This window comes from Paroedura picta, chromosome 18 (assembly GCF_049243985.1).
Source record: "Paroedura picta isolate Pp20150507F chromosome 18, Ppicta_v3.0, whole genome shotgun sequence".
In the NCBI taxonomy this organism is placed as follows: Eukaryota; Metazoa; Chordata; class Lepidosauria; order Squamata; family Gekkonidae; genus Paroedura; species Paroedura picta.
The window spans coordinates 13,785,721-13,807,316 of NC_135386.1; the positions used below are offsets into that span (position 1 = coordinate 13,785,721).

The 21,596-nt window shown below is 46.9% G+C and overlaps 1 protein-coding gene across 4 annotated transcripts in view; it reads right to left on the bottom strand.

The window, feature by feature from the left end:
* The window catches only part of AKAP13 (A-kinase anchoring protein 13), a 117,186-nt gene that overhangs the window by 56,965 nt on the left and 38,625 nt on the right, over positions 1–21,596 (bottom strand). For all 4 annotated transcript variants that reach the window (XM_077317444.1, XM_077317443.1, XM_077317441.1 and 1 more), the window contains 2 exons: positions 15,357–15,438; positions 1,332–1,468 (listed from right to left, as the gene is read on the bottom strand). In XM_077317444.1, the coding sequence (XP_077173559.1) occupies positions 1,332–1,468; positions 15,357–15,438 (219 nt within the window). The remainder of the gene's footprint in view (positions 1–1,331; positions 1,469–15,356; positions 15,439–21,596) is intronic.

Below are 21,596 nucleotides of genomic sequence, written 5' to 3' on the forward strand. Positions count from 1 at the left end.
CGGTCTGCTCTGGTCTTCTTGCTGTAGGACAATTCTGGAAAGACGGCAGTAGCTTCAAGACTTGAGTCATTAGATGAGTCTCATTCTACCAGGGGATGGAGGGGTGGGCGGGGGTGATGCGAAGCAGGGCTTACGAGAGATGACTTCAGGAAATGACATTCGACAGCATGACTCACTGAGACGGAGAATGTCGCAATGTCTGTCCACTACCCTGAAATGTTCATTTGGACGAAGGACGAGAGCCAAAAGATCTCAGCCCAGAACGCAGCGTGGACTTCACTACAGGGCCCACCCTAAACAATCACTTTGTTTGAATTAATTAGTTTGATCTGTCTACTCGTTGTGGCCTTATGGCCTTGCATGCTCTTTGTTATTCGTGTGTGAGGGCTAAGTTTAGAGGTGGGGAGCTCTGTGGCTTAAAATATGACTCTCTTTCGGATAGGTTGATAGTTTTGCCGGCTATTTAAGGTGGGTTTAGCCCTTTTAAATACCTTTGGAATAAGAATTTAATTCTAATATACTCTTTTACTTAAGTATCCTGCACATTGTCAGAAGAAGAAGAAGAAGAAGAAGAAGAAGAAGAAGAAGAAGAAGAAGAAGAAGAAGAAGAAGAAGAAGAAGAAGAAGAAGAAGAAGAAGAGTTGGTTCCACTTTTCTCTAACCAAAGGAATCTCAAAGCAGCTTACGTTCTCCTTCCCTTTCCTCTCCCCACAACAGACACCCTGTGATGGAGGTGAGGCTGAGAGAGCCCTGATATCACTGCTCAGTCAGAACAGCTTATGGGGAGATCAGTGCTGTGGGGAGCCCAAGGTCACCCAGCTGGTTGCATGTGGGGGAGACACACAGTGAGGGAGCAAATAAAACCACCATGCCTGGGAGCTCGCCAAACTCATCTTATTTGGGGGGCTGTTTTTTCTCCAAGAGGCATTGTCTGTCTGCCTCCAGCACTCCCTCTGTATTCCCCCAAAATTCACAGGTTTAGCATAATTCTAAACTTAACTTGAATTAATATGTCTCCAATTTCAGGTTGTGATATTCCTGGAGACTGGGGACAGCTCCAGGGAAGGACACAGTTTAGGGAGAAGGACCCCTGCAAGGTATAACTAGCATTCAGTACAGCCCCAAAGCAACAGGGGAACAGATCTCTGGCATCTGGAGATCACTTGTAATTCTGGGAGATCTCCATGTCTCAACTGGAAGTTGACAAGCCTAACCTGAACAAACTCTGCCAATATGGAGAGGAAGCCCCAGATTCCTGGATGGCTCAACTGAATCCCACTGATCTGCAGGGGGGGAAAGAAATTGGGACCAGCAACCAAGCTCGGCCTTACCTTCCCAAAGTCGATTTCGTCCATCCCATCACTTGGCAGAGGGAAGAAGTCGGGCTTGCTCCCGGATTCCCTTTTCAGGAGATCTGGCGTCAAGGTGCAATCCCCACTTAGCTCGCCTTCTAGGAAGCTACCGCTTTCTGCAGGGGGAGAAACAGCAGCAAGAACAGTAACTTAGCCTCTGCTTTTGAGACCATCCATCAAACTTACAGATTCCAACTTGAGATGCGGTGCAAATCAGCAACTAGGAGGCACTGCTACGAATCAGGAAGCCTCAAGTAAGGACCAGGCCTTTGACCCTAGCTCACTAGGCTGCGTTAGGTCATCTATTCGCTCTCAGGGCCTTCCCCCACAATCTGTAATAAGGGGTCAGGGACGTCTTACTGCCCCTTAACCACTTCTGTGTCAAAACTGCAGCAAGCAAACTGAACGGACCACTTGAAGCACTTGGACGGGCCACAAAATTCCAAGAGCCCCTCTCGCTAGCAGGAAGCCCCTCCGTCACCAGGAGCAAAATAATTACACACACAAAGACCTACTGGGATTCTGGAAAGGCACATTTGCCTTCTATTCCATACTGCCTTTGCTAATTTGTTGTTGTTGTTGTCCTCTAGCCTTTCTGGATTTTTCAAGGGCCGCTTTTGAGCTTCTTGCTACCAATTTTTATTTTGTCTGTTTGGGTCCTATTCTCTTTCCATGCTGAGGCTGTTTTCACTTAAGTCGGATTGTTTTCATGCTAATTTTCCGGCAGTGCTGTTCTTGGCTTTTAGTGCGTGGACTGATGGTTTATGCCGCTAGCTGACTCAGGGAAATGACATTGCTTCATGGCTAGGGGAGATGGTGGTGGGGGCCAACATGGCAGCCCCAGTGGAAGCCAAACTGTGGCTCTCCAGATGTTCATGGACACTGAGAGCCACAGTTTGGCCACCCCTGCTGTCGGGCTTTCAAGGCAAGAGACAAACAGAGGTGCTTTCCCATTGCCTGCCTCTGGTCTTCCTTGGTGGTCTCCCAAGAAAGCACTAAACAGAGATGACCCCGCGTAGCTTCCAAGATCTGATGAGGCTGGGCTAGCCATCCAAGCCAGGGCAAGGTGAGGAGCAAATAAATAAATACATGAGAATATAGCTCTTGTAAATAGGGACCACCCTTGGGGAAAGTCAGAAATAAAGCCTAACAGTTCCATTTATTTGCTTCATCTGCACCTTTCTCTACACTGAAGCCCCAAAACAGCTTATATTGTTCTCCTAGAATCACAGAATCATAAGGGACCTCCTGGGTCATCTAGTCCAACCCCCTGCACTCTGCAGGACACTCACAACCCTATTGCTCATCCGCTGTCACCTGCCACCCCCTTGAACCTTCACAGAATTAGCCTCTCATCTCTGGCATGTGAAATACATGCAGCCTTGCCCCCAGCCTCACAGTCACAAGGACTAGGACATTAGTTTGGATAAGTTGAAGGATAAGTTGAAGGACTGCAATCTGGATTTTCAGATAGTTAGGTGGATAGGGAATTGGTTAGAGAACCGCACTCAAAGAGTTGTTGTCAATGGTGTTTCATCAGACTGGAGAGAGGTGAGTAGCGGGGTACCTCAGGGCTCGGTGCTCGGCCCGGTACTTTTTAACATATTTATTAATGATCTAGATGAGGGGGTGGAGGGACTACTCATCAAGTTTGCAGATGACACCAAATTGGGAGGACTGGCAAATACTCCGGAAGATAGAGACAGAGTTCAACGAGATCTGAACACAATGGAAAAATGGGCAAATGAGAACAAGATGCAATTCAATAAAGATAAGTGTAAAGTTCTGCATCTGGGTCAGAAAAATGAAAAGCATGCCTACTGGATGGGGGATACGCTTCTAGGTAGCACTGTGTGTGAACGAGACCTTGGGGTACTTGTGGATTGTAAACTAAACATGAGCAGGCAGTGTGATGCAGCGGTAAAAAAGGCAAATGCCATTTTGGGCTGTATCAACAGAGGCATCACATCAAAATCACAAGATGTCATAGTCCCATTGTATACGGCACTGGTCAGACCACACCTGGAGTACTGTGTGCAGTTCTGGAGGCCTCACTTCAAGAAGGACGTAGATAAAATTGAAAGGGTACAGAGGAGAGCGACGAAGATGATCTGGGGCCAAGGGACCAAGCCCTATGAAGATAGGTTGAGGGACTTGGGAATGTTCAGCCTGGAGAAAAGGAGGTTGAGAGGGGACATGATAGCCCTCTTTAAGTATTTGAAAGGTTGTCACTTGGAGGAGGGCAGGATGCTGTTTCTGCTGGCCGCAGAGAAGAGGACACGCAGTAATGGGTTTAAACTTCAAGTACAACGATATAGGCTAGATATCAGGAAAAAGTTTTTCACAGTCAGAGTAGTTCAGCAGTGGAATAGGCTGCCTAAGGAGGTGGTGAGCTCCCCCTCACTGGAAGTCTTCAAGCAAAGGTTGGATACACACTTTTCTTGGATGCTTTAGGATGCTTAGGGCTGATCCTGCGTTGAGCAGGGGGTTGGACTAGATGGCCTGTATGGCCCCTTCCAACTCTATGATTCTATGATTCTAGTTTATCAGTCAAATCAATCAAATCCCTTTATTGGCATAATCATAATTTGATTGATTGATTGATTGCCTCATTTGTCTTCATGGATGGATGCTGTGCTCTGCAAAAAGCTGGATTCTGCCTCGAGTGGCACATTATCTTTCCTCTTTGCTCCCTCAAGGCCAGTTGGTATCCCCACACGTGTATTACGGGGAGCAAATTAGGGCCGAGAGACAGGGCATTTGCCTAAAGCTGCCTAATAAGTTTGGGGCAATGAAATCGAAGCCAATTTTTCAGCTAGTTCTCCATCACTACAATAAGTGAGTCCCAGAGATGGAGTCACCTGACTTGCAAAAAAAGTGAGGCTTGGAAAACCCGCCCAAGAAGAGCTGCCACGCCACAGAAGGGCCGGTTCTTGTTGTGTCAGGTGCGGTTCCCTTCCCTGCACCTTCTCTGCTTTCAACCAACTTGGAAAGTCTGGATTTCTTTTCCATAAGGAGGGAAGGAAAAGGGGGAGGGAGGGAGGGAGGGAGGGAGGGAGAGAAGAAGAGGAGGAGGGAAAGCCCATAACAAATTTGCAAGCCAGCAATTCCCTCCCACCCAGCTGCCTTGGCAGCTTATCAGAGCATGTCCACATTCCAGCCTGAAACCAAAGCAGCTCCACAGAAAAGTTCGGATGGAAAATTGGGGGTGGGGAGGGGGGGCGGGAGAGAAGGAAGTTTCAGATCTGCGCCTGGACAGATACTTTGCCCAAAGAAGTTTATCAGCTCCCGTGCTGAAAGGTGCAACAGGGTCGGCAAAAGGACATCAGGGTTCGGGGAAGAAAGGAAGGTTTAAAGACAAGAGAAATCCTTTTGCCTCTGGACTTAACCAGCTACAGGAGCCAAAAGGGATTCCAAGCATAGGCCAAATCGAGCAAACAAAATCAACACGGACTCTAATCAGGAAAAAATGTCAAACTGTACTATGGATTTTTGTTTATGGAGGTGCAGTCTATAAAAGCAGACGCTGTAATGATCCCCAATGGGGTCCGTCCAACTCCAGAGACCAAATTCAGGCACTTTCCCTTTCAACTCAAATTTTCCGTGGTTTTAAGGTTGCCAAAGGTTGGGAAATTGCTGGAGATGGGGGGGGGTACAGTCTGGGGAGGGTGGGGTTTGCAGAGAGGAGGGGAGGCTGTGAGCCCTGCGGTTTTAATGTACACCAGATTTTAATATTTAAACGTTTTAGTCCTATTGATACGTTGTAAGCCAGGGGTAGTCAACCTGTGGTCCTCCAGATGTCCATGGACTACAATTCCCATGAGCCCCTGCCAGCATTCGCTGGCTCATGGGAATTGTAGTCCATGGACATCTGAAGGACCACAGGTTGACTACCCCTATTGTAAGCCACCCTGAGCCCTTGAGGACGGGTAGCAGAAAGAAACAAACAAGCAAACCAGCAAACAAACAAACTTCTCATGCCCCAGAGTCCTCCTCGGAAGTAATCAATTTCTTCACGGAAACAGATCTCTGTAGTTTGCAATTCCAGAATGCCTGCAGGTAGGCACCTTCCAGGTGTGAATTCAACTGGTTTAATCCTTTTTAGATGACTGATTTAGTATTCTAGTTTTAAGAAATGCTCCGAACCGCCCCCAGCTGGTAATACTGAGACGGGAATATAGAAATTCAATTATATTATAAACAAATGAACTTTGAAGTGTAGGCCTCAAACTAAAACAGACACACAGAGATGGGGATGGACCAACAGGCCAACCAGCTCTCTACCTGCATTCACTTCCCATTATATGTCCACGACATTAAAAAAAATCCCCAGTGAAAAACCACCCCTAGTCTCAACCCCTGTCCCGACCTGGCCAACGTGATACAGAGAACAGGGGACCAAATTCAGGGCTTCTGTATAACTCATCTGCTCTGGACTCTATTCTGTCGGCCTTCAGGTTGGGCTATGGGATGGCTTTAGTTGATGACTTCCCATTGGATCATAGCCAAAGGTCTCCTGGAGGGTTTGGCGGGGGTTATCAGCAGCCTTTGATACAGGAGAACATGCTATCTTTTTCGGATCGGACTCAAATGGTTGACATTTGTGATCAGCTAAACAGCCCAGGAGTTGACTTGGGGCATTCTACTCATTCCCCAAGTGTTAATCCGACTTGGTGTAAAGCTTTTAGGAGTGGGATCAGTCAGGTGATGACACCCAGCTCTGTATGTCTCTAACCACCTCCCCTGGCAGGGGCTCATGGTCATTGTAATCCATGGGCATCCGGAGAGCCACAATTTGGCCTCAATTTCACCTCTAGGGATTCTGAACCGTTGCACGACGGCGGTAGTTAAATGGCTCAAAGTGAATGGTTTGAAACTGAACCCAGACAAGTTGGAAGGGATGCTGCTTAGGAAGCCGGAAGTCTTGAAGGACACTGTGCTTCCCACCTTTGATGGAGTTTTGTTGACCTCTGATGACTTGGTTATGAGCCCGGGGGTTATATAATGCAGGGGTAGTCAACCTGTGGTCCTCCAGATGTCCATGGACTACAATTCCCATGAGCCCCTGCCAGCATTGGCTGGCAGGGGCTCATGGAAATTGTAGTCCATGGACATCTGGAGGACCACAGGTTGACTACCCCTGATATAATGGACCCAGCAGGACTGCGAGAGAGGCAAGTGAACACAGCTGTAAAAAACACATTCTTCCAATTCAGTTTAGCTCAGACAATGGTTCCTATCTTGAACGATCCAATGTGACTGCCTAGATCCATGCCAGATGCACAGTGAGATGTTTACTGCACGGGAGACATTGGACTGCGCTGCTGGCCGATTTTTGGCTCGGGGCAGGTTGCTCCACCTCTTCCCGGCTCTGCATGGGGGAGCATTTGGCCCACTGCACCCCGTCCGCCCAGATGTGTGCTCCCACATGGCAGCTGACACAGTGAGGCTCCGCTGCATGGTGGCCTTTAAATTATTTTTTAAGAACAACGCAATGCTGTGTTCTTTTTTTAAAAACACCCCAGATGACTCTGATACACCGCACAGCACGGTAGAGCTGCCTGGGGCATCTCCCCCCCTTCAGGATGCCGTACAAACGCACAGGCAAGGAGGTGCCAGGCCAGGACAGACCAATTCTTCTGCCCAGGCCCAACACAGGTCCCCAACACAGGTCCCCGCAGCAAAGAAGAGGTCACAGATTTATCCGCGATCCCTTGCTAAGAGCCAACTCAGCGCCTGAGTCTCGCCAGACCCGGGACCGCTCTGGACCAGTGCCGGCATTGTGCGGCAGGAGGAATTTGGCCCGATCCACAATGAGCTGTGAATCGGGCCAAATCCCTCATGCAGCAACAGCGTGAGAGGAGATGACTGCCATCGGATCCAGCAGTTCTTACACCGTGTCACAGCTTGGTTGTTATCAGGAGCTAGGGGTAGCAAGCACTGTACACCTATTCTGCAGTTCCAAAGCTCAATTCCAAGTGGTGGCTCTCAAGTACAAAGCCCTTCATGGCCTTGGTCCCTTATCTCAGCAAGACTCCCTCTCTAGCTATGACCCGCCAAGACAACTTGGCTCCCCGGAGCAGGGCCTTTGCAGGGCAAACAAGATCAACAACTGCCTGTGCGTATGCCTTCTCTGTAGTGGCTGCTCCCCATGGAATAGTTTGCCTTCCAAGGAGGTCAGGAAGGCTCCCATGATCCTGTCATGGATAACAGTATAGCTGTGGAGGGCATATCTGCAAAGGAAATAAGATGACATCGTAACAGTCTGGTCCAGGAAAATGCTCTGTGTTTCTATCAAACATTTCCATATCATGCCTTGTTCGACATGTCATGTTTAATGTTCATGCTTGGTTCAAATGTCTGCAAATCCTAGTGCTACCCCATTGCTCATTCGATGCATCAGCCTGCTGACTGAATTCATCCACGTCATACTTTTATTAGGACAAACCCAATGATGCGTGACAGCATGCAAGCTTCCAGGTTCCCCAGAACTCTTCATCAGACCAGATAGAGCCAAATAAAAAAAAAAAACCCTGATTCCCCCCTTCCCAGGTCCTCGTGATCTTAAGACTCTTTCATGCTAGCATGTGGTGGAAATTCTGGCAGGCAAAAGTTCAGGCTGCTGCAGGCCAGGGGCCATAAAAGCCAAAGGCAATCAGATAAGCATTTGCCCGGCCAAAATGCGATGAGGAACTGAAATGCTTCCACACGGTTCTGGGTCATTGGGCTGGCCCTAAAAAAAGGTATTACATGGATTGTATTCCTGGGGTTTTCCCTTCAGACCCAGGTGGCCACTTAGTCACTCGACATACACCCTTAGTACACTTTTTACATCTCTCCTTGGGGGTTGGATGGAAGTTGGCCTTGGAAGTCTCCTGGAATTGCAGCTGATTTCCAGACTACACAGATCAATTCCGCTGGGGGAAAGAGCTGCTTTGGAGGGTGGAGGCGATGGCACTGAATTCTGCTGATGTCCTAGTCTTGTTTGCTTGTTTGCTCCTAGAGCTCCAAGAATCTCCTAAGCTGAAGGTGGATTGGGATATGCAAGATCTGCAGTATGCATAACTGAGCAGAATATAAAGGATGCCCTGCAGGGGGCACTGAAGGAAATGTATATTTAGCACAGACAGGAGAGAAACTTTCAAATTATCTCTTGCAGTGTCCTGACTAGCTCAACTTCCAGCTTGGTGTGGTGGTTAAGAGCGGCGGCTTCTGATCGGGATATCTGGGTTTGATTCCCCACTCCTCCATGTGCCAGCTGGGTGACCTTGGGCTAATCACAGTCCTGATAGTGCTGTTCTCACAGAGCAGTCCTGACAGAGCTCACTCAGCCCCACCAACCTCACAGGGCGTCTGATGTGGGGAGAAGAAGGGAAGGCAATGGTAAGCCACTTTGAGACTCCTTCAGGTAGTGAAAAGCAGGGGTATAAAACCAATTCCTTTTTGAGCACACTTGCTCCATGCTTGCCTAGAAAACAACAGTGGATGAACTGAAAAATGACTGCATACAACAGGGAGAATAGTTAGAATCATAGAATCATAGAGTTGGAAAGTGCCATACAGGCCATCTAGTCCAACCCCCTGCTCAACGCAGGATCAGCCCAAAGCATCCAAGAAAAGTGTGTATCCAAACTTTGCTTGAAGACTGCCAGTCTCTAGCTCTCTCTTTCTATACTTAGCCGTTCCTCTTTATAAATAAAAAAATATTTTGTTCTTTAAGCAGCCTGCTGCACAGCTCTCTTTGCATATTAAAGCTCTACCAACAGCTGTGGGTTCTAGGCAGGACCCTTAAATATGGAGCAAAAGGAAAGGGGGCCTGAAGTCTGTTGACCCCCTGATTTCTCCGGTGAAACAGCCAAGGGCTATCTTGGAGGAAGGGTCACTTCCGATTTTCAGAGGGAATAAAATCATTTCTTTTGATGTGTTTTTGTTTCTTTTTGCTTCCAAATGCGCAGCCCTTGCACAATCTGAGCACTCCTCCACCTCTGCTGATGGCCAGATAAGCCACAGGAAACAACAGCACTGTCACAAACCCGCCCGTTGGAAGGATAACAAGTTCTCAGCACACGGCTGAGCCAAACGCCTGTGATTTACTGCTCAGACTCTCTCCACCCATCTCTAACAACAACGGTAAGGTGAGCACCAGGCAGCACTGAAAAAGTCACATGCATCAGAATCCTGCAGGAAGCTAACTTGGCATCATGTTGCGCCATTCTTCTCCCCCAAGCCTTATTTAAGGCTGCCAATTTATGGCTTGGGAAATTCCTGGAGATTTGGGAGTTGGAGGCTGGGGACGGGGAATTTGGGAGCAAAGGGAGCTCAGCAGTGATACAGAGTCACTCTAGGACTTCTATTTTTCCTCTATGGTATACCATAGAGTCTGTGCTCTCGAGCTGCCAAGTGTTCCAGGGACACTGATCAACTCTACTCTGGAGAGGAGAGGATTCTAGGAGGTCTCCAGGCCCCACCAGGAGTCTGGCAACCCTACTCTTATTTCAGCATCCACCAGATCAGCAGAAATGTAAAACAAAGAACCAGAGGCAATTCCTCGCATATCAATCTTGAATTAATCAAGCCGTGGCTACAGTGATTCCATCGCAGCTAAAAGAAAAAGCAGTTATGCAACCTTCACGTGACAGATGGTGTAGCAATGGTGTCCAAACCTTCTGAAATGGTTTTAAATTTACAGTGCAACAAACTAGGAAGGAAAAGGTATACACCTTCTAGCTTTAGAGTCCATTAGCACCTTTAAGACCAACACAGATTTATTCAAGGTGGGAGCTTTTGAGTGCATGCACAGAGTTCATGCTATTTTTGTTGTGCTACTTTTGTTGTGCTAAAAGGTGCTATTTTTGTTGTGCTACTTCAGACCAACATGGCGACCCACTTGAATCTAACCTTCTAGCTTTGTTTGCCCACTTTCTAATTATACAGAGGTATTTTTGTCTTCCTTTTTTTTTTAACAGGGATGCGCCACAAAATGCACATCTTCCACATGACGCCTGAAGTAAGGGCTTGCCTGCACATGCATCCAAATTAAATACTCAAACCCTGGAAATAGAATGGACTGGCCCAATTCAGGCTGTGTGTGTGTGAGTGGGAAGGGGACTGATGACTACATTTTTAACACTCCCTCATACAAAACTTCCCTGCCAGTATTAGCAGCTGAAGGAGAAAGAGTCGAGCTTAGATGTCCATATGCTGTGCACAATATGAGAATTTGGGAAGTCCTATCAGCACCGTGCTGCTCGATCTGGGAAGATGGGGTTTATTTATAAGCTTTTCTCCTGACTCTGCCAGGCTTCCATTGTGCTCCCCTCCCCTCCATTTATCCTTAAAACCACCACTCTGGGAAAGACAGAGGCTGGCCCAAGGTCATCCAAGCAAGCTTCCATGGCAGAATAGAATTCGAACCTGGGTCTCCCAGATCCTAATCTGACACTCGAATCACTGCACCACGGGATTCGTTGCTCGGTGCCTTGGTCTGCTTTGGCATCAGAGAGGCAGCCTCCAGAGAAAGAGTCTAACACTGTTGAAGGAGGCAAACCAGCCCCAGTAAACCATCACCCTCAGTACGCCGTCTGCGCCAAAGTCAGCATGCCTTCCTTGCTGAAGCATCACAGGCACACCACTTTCTTTGACCATAACATTCAAACCACATGGAGTTTTGCTCTATTGAATCCGCCCTCCACCCCAATCCAATATTTCAGTTGTGGCTGTCGAGGCAAATAAGATTAGCACAGGGAGCTTTTTTTTATAAAGTTCTGGTTACTAAATATGAAAACTGGTAGAGTGGGAAAGAGTGTCAGATTTGAATCTGGAATTTCCAGATCAGAATCCCCCTCTGCTATGGAGTGGGGCTAGGTGGCTTTAGCCCAGTGGTACATTCTGACCCTAACCTACCTCACAGGGTTGTCATAAAACAGAGGGGAAGAGAACAGTGCAAGCTGCTTGAGTCCCCATCGTGGAGAAATGAAGTAAAATGCTAAATCAGATCACAATCCAATAAGAGTATTAGGAAACTGTTAAACAGTAATTTTCTGGAGGTATGATATCACCCAAGACATTTAACTTCTAACAAGAACTGGGAAATACAACGTAATGATTTAGCCAGGAAACAAGGTAAAACATTAATGCACAAAAGAACTTCTTCCTAGTTTCATGAGTGCACAAAGCTGCTGTCCCTTGTGTTAGACCAGGGGTGGCCAGCCTGTGGCTCCCCAGATGTCCATGGACTACAATTCCCATGAATCCTTGCAACATGTGCTGTTAGAATCATAGAGTTGGAAGAGGCCATGCAGGCCACTTAGTCCAACTCCCTGCTCAATGCAGGATCAGCCTTAAGCATCTAGGATAATCTAGTCCAGATGCTGCTTGGACTATCAGCAAGGGGGAGCTTCCTACCTCCTGAGGTAGCTGATTCCACTGCTGAACTATTCTGACTGTGAAATTGTTTTCCCGATATCTAGCAGATAACATTCTCAACATAGTTTAAACCCATTACTGCGGGTCCTCTCCTCTGCTGTCAACAGGGCCATTTCCCTGCCGTCCTCTAAGTGACAATCTTTCAAATACTTCAAGACAGCCATCCCGTCCCCTTTCAACCTCCTCTCCTCCAGGCTGAACATTCTCAAGTCCTTCAGCCTTTCCTCAGAGGACTTGATCCTCAGGCCCCAGATCATGGGTGAAAATAAGCGAGGGGAAAACAAACAGTGTGGTGGTTGGTGTCTGCTACCGACCGCCTGACCAACGAGAGGATGTGGATGCTGCACTTTGTGAGCAGCTTGAGAAAATATCCAAACGGCAGGACCTTGTCATCATGGGTGACTTCAATTTCCCAGATGTGTGCTGGGAAACAAACTCTGAGAAGCGTCCTCAGTCATGCAACTTTCTGACCTGCCTGGCTGACAATTTCATTTATCAAATGGTAGATGAACCCACAAGAGGTTCAGCCATACTGGACTTAATACTGACCAACAGGCAAGAGTTGGTGGATGAGGTGAAGGAGGTGGGGACCCTAGGGGGAAGTGACCATGTCCTCATAGAATTCCTTTTGAGATGGGGAGCCAAGGAAGCTTGTAGGCAGACACGGATGTTGGATTTTCGTAGGGCAAACTTTAATAAACTCAGAGACATGATGAGTGTCATACCATGGACGAGAATGCTGGAAGGGAAGGGAGCACGTGAAGGGTGGGCGCTACTCAAACAAGAGCTATTGCATACTCAATCAATGACTATCCCAGAAAGACGAAAACACTGCAGGAGCTCTAAGAAGCCTATTTGGATGAACAGAGAACTTCAAGAGGAACTAAGAAAGAAAAGGAAAATGTTCAGGAAATGGAGGGAAGGAAAGAGCTCTAAAGAAGAGTACCTACAGGTTACTAGGCACTTTAGATCAATCATCAGAAAGGCCAAAGCTGAGAGTGAGCTAAGATTGGCCAGGGAAGCCCATTGTAACAAGAAAAGATTTTTCAGTTATGTGAGGAGCAAACGTAAAGTAAAGGAGGCAATAGGCCCACTGTTGGGTGCGGATGGACAAACTCTAACGGAGGATGCAGAGAAAGCAGAAAGGCTTAGTGCCTATTTTACATCTGTTTTTTCCCACAGGTCAAAGTGTTTAGGCATATCTAGAGATGGCCGTAGCCAAAGGATAGTGTCTGGGTGGCAGATTAACATGGATGGAGAGGTTGTCGAGAGGCATTTAGCTGCACTGGATGAGTTCAAATCCCCTGGTCCGGATGAAATGCACCCGAGAGTGCTCAAAGAACTTTCCAGAGAACTTGCACAGCCCTTGTCCATCATCTTCGGGACCTCTTTAAGGACTGGAGATGTCCCGGAGGACTGGAAGAGAGCAAACGTTATTCCAATCTTCAAAAAAGGGAGGAAGGATGACCCGGGAAACTACAGACCAGTGAGTCTGACCTCTGTTGTGGGGAAGATAATGGAGCAGATATTAAAGGGAGCGATCTGCAAACATCTGGAGGACAATCTGGTGATCCAAGGAAGTCAGCATGGATTTGTCTCCAACAGGTCCTGCCAGACCAACCTGGTTTCCTTTTTTGACCAAGTAACTGGTTTGCTGGATCAGGGAAATTCGGTTGATGTCGTTTACTTAGTAAAGTTTTTGGACAAGGTTCCCCATGATGTTCTGATGGATAAGTTGAAGGACTGCAATCTGGATTTTCAGATAGTTAAGTGGATAGGGAATTGGTTAGAGAACCGCACTCAAAGAGTTGTTGTCAATGGTGTTTCATCAGACTGGAGAGAGGTGAGTAGCGGGGTACCTCAGGGCTCGGTGCTCGGCCCGGTACTTTTTAACATATTTATTAATGATCTAGATGAGGGGGTGGAGGGACTACTCATCAAGTTTGCAGATGACACCAAATTGGGAGGACTGGCAAATACTCCGGAAAATAGTGACAGAGTTCAACAAGATCTGAACACAATGGAAAAATGGGCAAATGAGAACAAGATGCAATTTAATAAAGATAAATGTAAAGTTCTGCATCTAGGTCAGAAAAATGAAAAGCATGCCTACTGGATGGGGGATACGCTTCTAGGTAACACTGTGTGTGAACGAGACCTTGGTGTACTTGTGGATTGTAAACTAAACATGAGCAGGCAGTGTGATGCAGCGGTAAAAAAGGCAAACGCCATTTTGGGCTGTATCAACAGGGGCATCACATCAAAATCACAAGATGTCATAGTCCCATTGTATACGGCACTGGTCAGACCACACCTGGAGTACTGTGTGCAGTTCTGGAGGCCTCACTTCAAGAAGGACGTAGATAAAATTGAAAGGGTACAGAGGAGAGCGACGAAGATGATCTGGGGCCAAGGGACCAAGCCCTATGAAGATAGGTTGAGGGACTTGGGAATGTTCAGCCTGGAGAAAAGGAGGTTGAGAGGGGACATGATAGCCCTCTTTAAGTATTTGAAAGGTTGTCACTTGGAGGAGGGCAGGATGCTGTTTCTGTTGGCTGCAGAGGAGAGGACACGCAGTAATGGGTTTAAACTTCAAGTACAACGATATAGGCTAGATATCAGGAAAAAAATTTTCACAGTCAGAGTAGTTCAGCAGTGGAATAGGCTGCCTCAGGAGGTGGTGAGCTCCCCCTCACTGGCAGTCTTCAAGCAAAGGTTGGATACACACTTTTCTTGGATGCTTTAGGATGCTTAGGGCTGATCCTGCGTTGAGCAGGGGGTTGGACTAGATGGCCTGTATGGCCCCTTCCAACTCTGTGATTCTATGATTCTATGATTCTATCATCCTCATCCTTTTTGAAGTGAGGCCTCCAGAACTGCACAGGACTCCAGGTGTCGTTTGACCAATGCAGATTACATCAGGTCTAGGACATCTTGTGATTTTGATGCGCTGCCTCTATTGATACAGCCCAAGACTGCATTGGCCTTCTTTACCGCCACATCACACTGGCTGCTAATATTTGGCTTATAGTCCACAAGTACCCCAAGATCACTTTCATACACACCACTGCCCAGAAGGGTCTCTCCCATCCAGTATGGCTGCTTCTCACTTTTGTGACCCAGATGTAGAACTCTGCACTTCTCCTTCCTGAATTGCATCTTGTTCTCATGTGCTCCCTTTCCCAGTGTGTTCAGATCTCGTTTGACCTCTATCTCCCGAAGTGTTTGCTACTCCTCCCAATTTATGTTAGACCTTTCCTCTCCTATCAAGATCAGTATTATCTCCTTTCACTGACAGCTGTTCTTCCAGTAGCTCAGACGGAGTCTCAACCTCACTTCCCACCTGGTCCTTGCCTTTCCCCTTCCAGCCTCCAGCAGCAGGTAAGCTGCAGGAAAGACAAAGAGAGAGCAAAGCCCTTCGCCTCTTATGACTCAGGGTCCGTGTATAGAGAAAACTGAGAAAGGGGTTCTGCACCAAAGTTCAACAGGGGCTCAAGCCGATGTTTTGAACAGAGCCTGAAAACTAACCACCCCAGACAAGATGACCTAAGAAAAGGAATAGCAAAATGCTGCACTTACCTGCTGAATTACAAGCATGTTTTGGTTCCAGCAACGAAGGCTTTGAGGAAGGTTCACTGGGGCACCAGCTTTCCCGATTAATCTACGATAAAGTAAAATGGTGACAAATTAATATGGGAATATTTCAAGGTCGTACTTATCGATCTGGGTTTTAAAGCATTTCTTGGGATTTCAAGGCGGATTAGCAGAAATGGGAATAGTGAAGTCCTGGGTACAGAAATGGACCCATAAATATTTCAATAAATGGTATTTAGTGAGAAGGATACCACAAAACTTGTTAAAACTGCTGTTGTCCTTGGGAATGTGTTGAGAATAAACAGTCATTTGTTAACTCAGAAGGGAGAAGTGAATGGAATAACTATTTTTAAAAAAATAGTAATGTCTCTCTTGATCTATGTGATTTGTTATGACAATCTATTTATTTATTTATTTATTTATTTATTTATTTATTTATTTATTTATTTATTTATTTATTTATGTGTTTGTTTGTTCATTTGTTTGTTTGTTTGTTTATTAATATTCCGCCCCTCCCAACGTAGTCGTCCCAGGGCGGTTTACATCAGATCAAAGAATAAAGTGCAATTGCCATTAAAAAAACTTCAATTAATCCCCAGTAAAATGCAAAAACACTCTAAAATTTCCAGCAGATGGCGGAGCCCCATTCCTCCCCAACACCAGTCAGTTGATCGCCAGCTTGGTGTAGTGGTTAGGAGTGCGGACCTCTAATCTGGCATGCCAGGTTTGATTCTGCTCTCACCCACTTCCTTCTGAGGCTTGGAGGCTGCAGATCCCTGCGGCATGAGAGCTGCCCTTGCTAGTGAGTTCCTTGCCTGGGGGCCTCCAGCCTGCAGTCTTTCCAGGTCCTGGGGGGAAGCCATCCACAGAGTTCTTCCACCCACATACACACACACACACACACACACACACACACACACACACACAATCTAGCACCTGTTGTATTCCTGAATGCAACGGGCTTGGCCCCTAGTAGCTTGAATAAAACTTGGTTGGTCTTAAAGTTGCCACTGGACTCAAACTTTGCTCTGCTGCTCAGACCAACCGGGCTGCATGCCTGAATTTATTGTTGTTGTTAGGTGCAAAGTCGTGTCCGACCCATCGCGACCCCATGGACGATGATCCTCCAGGCCTTCCTGTCGTCTAGCATTCCCCAGAGTCCATTTAAGCTCGCACCGGCTGCTTCATTGACTCCATCCACCTGAATCTATACTCAGACCCAATTCACACATGCAGGGGACTGAGGTGCAAGTGAAGCCGAGGGCAGGTCATGCAACATCAGGCTGCAGATGCAAGATCAGACCCGTGCCGTTTGAGCTTCTTCCGGCACAGGAAAAACTTCCACAAGTATAAACATGTTGCAAGATTCTGCCGTACGTGGAGCTTATAAATCAGAAGTAAACAATGCATTCCCAAACAGAGCAGCCCCCTTTCTAAACCTATTGTCTTTAATGGATCCAGAATGGCCGTAATTCTATTTAGGATCCCACTGGATGCCACTCAAGAGGGAAAAGCAGATTATTTTTAGCTGTCATTTCCTTGCAAAACCCCAGGGCTGCTGTTTCCTTCAACAACATTTTAATTGGGCTTTAAACCTCCTAAACATAAAGCACTTTTTTTTCTTGTTTGGAGCACTTTTGATCTCCATGTCATGCATTAGATTTCTTCTTATTCAGTTGGTGAAGAACAGGATACATGGCTTCTAGCTATTTGAGTACTGGGTATATATTTTTTGTAAACAAGAGCTGTACCTTTACATCCCTACTCTACAAGACATTTGTAGGGCTACCAGCCTAGAGCAGGCCCCTGCGCTTCCCCAGTTCTCCACACCCCAGAGGACAAGAGCTGCTTAGGAGGTTAGACAGAATGGCATGACACCCTCATTTGACTCTCCCCTCCACAGTCTTGCAAGCTCTTGGCAACCCTAGAATGCTCTCTGCAGAACTCTTTTGGCTGAGCTCCTGTTTCAAAGATCTAGAACAGCCTTTCTTGACCTTTTTGGTCATGGCCCGTTGAGGAGCTCTTCCCAGATTCTAGCCCCCCCTGCAGTAGGCTGGCTGCTTACACAATTAGCTAGGCTATAAAAGGCCTAAGCTAAGAGTGAGTTAACTATACTCAATGTACTTTGCCTTATACCAGTGGTTCTCAACCTGGGGGCCAAACAACCCTTTCTCAGGGGTCGCAGCAGGGCTAGTAGCTTGGCCAGGACGCCATCTACACAACAGCCTTGTGGGGTAGATTGAGACAGAGTGTTCATCTGTCTGGAGCAGCGGAAAAGAGCGAGATTGGCATGGTGGGACAAGAGGCGGAACTGAACTGAGAAACCCTACGAAAAAAAATTATATACCATCATGAACAATGGATCTTCACACCATTGTCGGTTTCGGTTTAATTTCTGTGAAAGAACCCTTGCATGATGTTATGGTTGGGCGGGACTGTATTAAAGGGCCGCGGCATTAGGAAGGTTGGGAGCCACTGCCTTATACATGCATAAGACAGATTTCGAGAACATTCAACCTAGAGAAGCACGTGCATTCATTTTTTGCCCTTGGATGCATTAATTCAAGCACACACAGAGGAACGGATTCCATGATTTCTTTTTCTTTCCCTTGACAAAGGTCAAACTGTCTAGCAATTAATGACATCATACATGACAGAGGGTCTTTCACCGGTTCAGTTGGTCAGTTGATTGATTTTTTAAAATTTAAATACAGCATAACGCCAGGTCCTATAAAATAATACGAACAAACACAGGCGGAAAACATATTAATGCAAGAGCTATACATTCTTGATTAAATAGATTAAGATGTTATATATCAGGGGAAGTCAACCTGTGGTCCTCCAGATGTTCATGGACTACAATTCCCATGAGCCTCTGCCAGCAAATGCTGGCAGGGGCTCATGGGAATTGTAGTCCATGAACATCTGGAGGACCACAGGTTGACTACCCCTGTTATATATAATGCATAGAATAAGAACATTTTAAAACAAAGCTAGAATGTGGCTGGGCAGACAGGGCAGATCGCTGCATGGGAGAGAACTAGGGGGCTGTTTTGATATGGCTCCCAGCCCACAAACCTGGTTTTGGAGCATGAATGTCATATGGCTTCCCCCACACAAGAGCCCACATGAAGGGCCACAAAATCTGCTCAGGTGGACAAGAGCGCTGCACACTCAGCCTGGCAGCAAAGGTGTGTATGGCGGATTATTATTTCGACTCTGCCTCCCGGTAACCAACCACGCCGCCAGTAAGCAAGAAAACTAAAGGTAAAGGTATCCCCTGTGCGTGCAAGCACCGGGTCATGTCTGACCCTTGGGATGACGCCCTCTAGCGTTTTCATGGCAGACTCAATACGGGGTGGTTTGCCAGTGCCTTCCCCAGTCATCACCGTTTACCCCCCAGCAAGCTGGGTACTCATTTTACCGACCTCGGAAGGATGGAAGGCTGAGTCAACCTTGAGCCGGCTGCTGGGATCGAACTCCCAGCCTCATGGGCAGAGCTTTCAGACTGCATGTCTGCTGCCTTACCACTCTGTGCCACAAGAGGCAAGCAAGAAAACTACCAGGTGACCAAACAGCAGGGGCAATTATTGTGTTAAGACTCGCACAGTCACCCAAGCCATCCCGATTTCCACTGGCGCCTTTCCAGCACACCCTTCGAGGTAGAGGCAAGACTCATTTCTAAGAACTCAGCACCTTCCCTCCGTTTATTAGCAGAACTCACCAACACTGGATCAACCAGTCCGACCATCCGTCAGCTGCGAATGTGGGGCAGGGAGTCTGCCCAGCCCCCCTGCCCCCTCAATTTTCAAAAGGTGAGCAAGCTTTGAGTTATTGCCATGGAAAATGCAATTATACTTGATTTGAGAGGTGTCTGTATGTGTGTGCGTGTGCGTGCATTCTTTCTTTTTGGTGGGGGGAATTATACGTTATTTTTAATCTTCTCCTGAGAACTCAATTGGAGGGAGATTCAGGCCAAAGCTGGGGCAATACTGGTTTGCACAATGCCACTGAAATGACATTAGGCAATTTGCACCCACCAGAGACCTTTCCCAACCATCACATTTATGGAAAGCACCAGTTCACACACAGTGACAGCGCATAAGTTGCACATGGGGTTAGACTCCCCACGTGTCCCTTCCCTCACCAGGTAAGGAGAAGAGGGGGTTGCTCCACCTTCTTCCTCCTTGACCAACCACTGTACTCTCAGGCTGAAGGATTCATTTCCACACTGGGTGGCCCAGGCCTTCCTTTTATAAGCCCCTTCCTCCTAGTTTCCCACCCTGCCTGCCTCCCCCATAGCAGCTTTCTTCTTCTCTGTTTTATCCTCACAACAACCAGCTGGCCTGAGGTCACCCAGTAGCAAAACTGTTGTGGTTACCACTGAGTGCATTTATTTCCTAAAGATGAAGACACTGCTTCTAACATGGGGAGAGGTGAACCCCTCCAGATATGTCCCTCCCCCCAGCTTTTTCTGCAAACCTCAGTTTTTTTCTCAGATTTATAGAAAGATATCCATGATTTAAGTATCTACATGTGTGATAATTAGAAATGTTGATACCGTTCTGCAGAAGTAAAGAAAAACTGTAGGGCAGAGTTCAAATTCATCTTTTAAACCCAAATTTCTAGCCATTACTACTGGCACTGATATGCTCAGATCGTTATAGCTTCAAAGATTTCAACAATTTCTGCTGAAACCTCAGAAAGCAGAGATGAAGGCTCCATCATCCAAGGAGTGGCAAACCACAATTAAGTACACCTCCAAATCAACCACTCTACAATCAGTTCTCCAAATTACACTTGCTCACATAATTTTGAATCACTTTTGCACAAAGTATGAAGTTCTGGAAATTCGGTGCCAAGTTCGGATTGCTCTGGTGCAGACTAGTTTAGCAGAATCCAGGTATGGCCAAAACAGCTTGGACCTCCCGCATTTCTGGCCCCCTCCATTTACCACCCTAAAAACCAATGAAACGAAATAACCCCTGTTTGAACCCGCATCCAAGCAAGACCAGAGAAATGTGCTTGCAAAAGCCTCTTGGCCTCTATTGCAGAGAGGTCCTTCCTTCCCAGGTTTCATGCGCTTGGAGCAGAATGCCATTCATAAGTAAAGATTGGCTGCCTCCCTTCAGCCAATTTCCTCTGCCAGGAAAATAAAGCTCTCTCAGTGACAAAACATTCCCAGACTACCACCTTTGCTGCTTGGCGGAGCGGTTGCTAATTTTAGATTTTCGGAGGGGGGGAAGGGAAGAATGCGAAGGACCGTTAGCCAAAGGGAGATATTTGCAGCTCCTGCCTCCACACCCCATTTCAAAGGAAAACTTAAGTCCTGATCCCAATAAGGGCAGAGGAGCAATGAAAGGGGGGCATTAAATTCAACTTTGGAAGGATCATTTGGGTTGTGGCCCTGAGAGCTTAACTTTAGGGGCAGGAGAGAGACAAGTTATGCAGCCTGATCCTTCCTGCAAGATCTACAAACCAGGCTAGGAGGACTCACGTCCAGTGTGGGAAGAGAAGAAGAAGAAACTGGAAAGGAAAAGACTTAAGTTGGTCTGCAGAAAGGGTTTATGGGTTTCTATCCATGGGTAACGGAGGGGGGGGGAGTGAAATTCAAAAGACCACTTTGACTACTACGTTTGTGTGCATGTTTTCTTTTAGTTCCTTCGCCAAGCACCCAAACTCAGAAAACTTCTATTGGCATACACAATCACAACTCAAGGAAACAAAATGTGTTAGGCAAGATTAAGGTCCTGCACTAGCAAACATAAGTAATTTATTTCGAGCATGCTTCCAAGGGCATTGGCTACCCTGGCAAATTTAATGGGATCCTTTTCTGAAAGTATTAATTTGATGACAATAAAACAGATATACCCTGGGACAGCTTGCAAAAGAACCATCTGCTGGGATGCAATTAACAGATGCATGAAATCCTTATCAAAATGTAGGGGGGGGGAACAAATCAGAAATAATACAGATGACTACAAAAGTTAACAACAAGCTAGCTGTCAAGATGCTTGCTCAGTGCTGGTTTTGTCTACTAGTACGTAACCGTGTTCATCTTTCTTGTTTTAGCTGCACTACAACTGTTAACCTGCAGTGAAAAGCCTCTTTCGGGAACAACTTATGCCCTCTAGAAGAGGCAAATTTCCACCGTCACAGGACAGCTGAAGGCGGACTCACAGCACTCCGGGGGAAAATGCCTGCCATCCATGCTTTACTCCATTC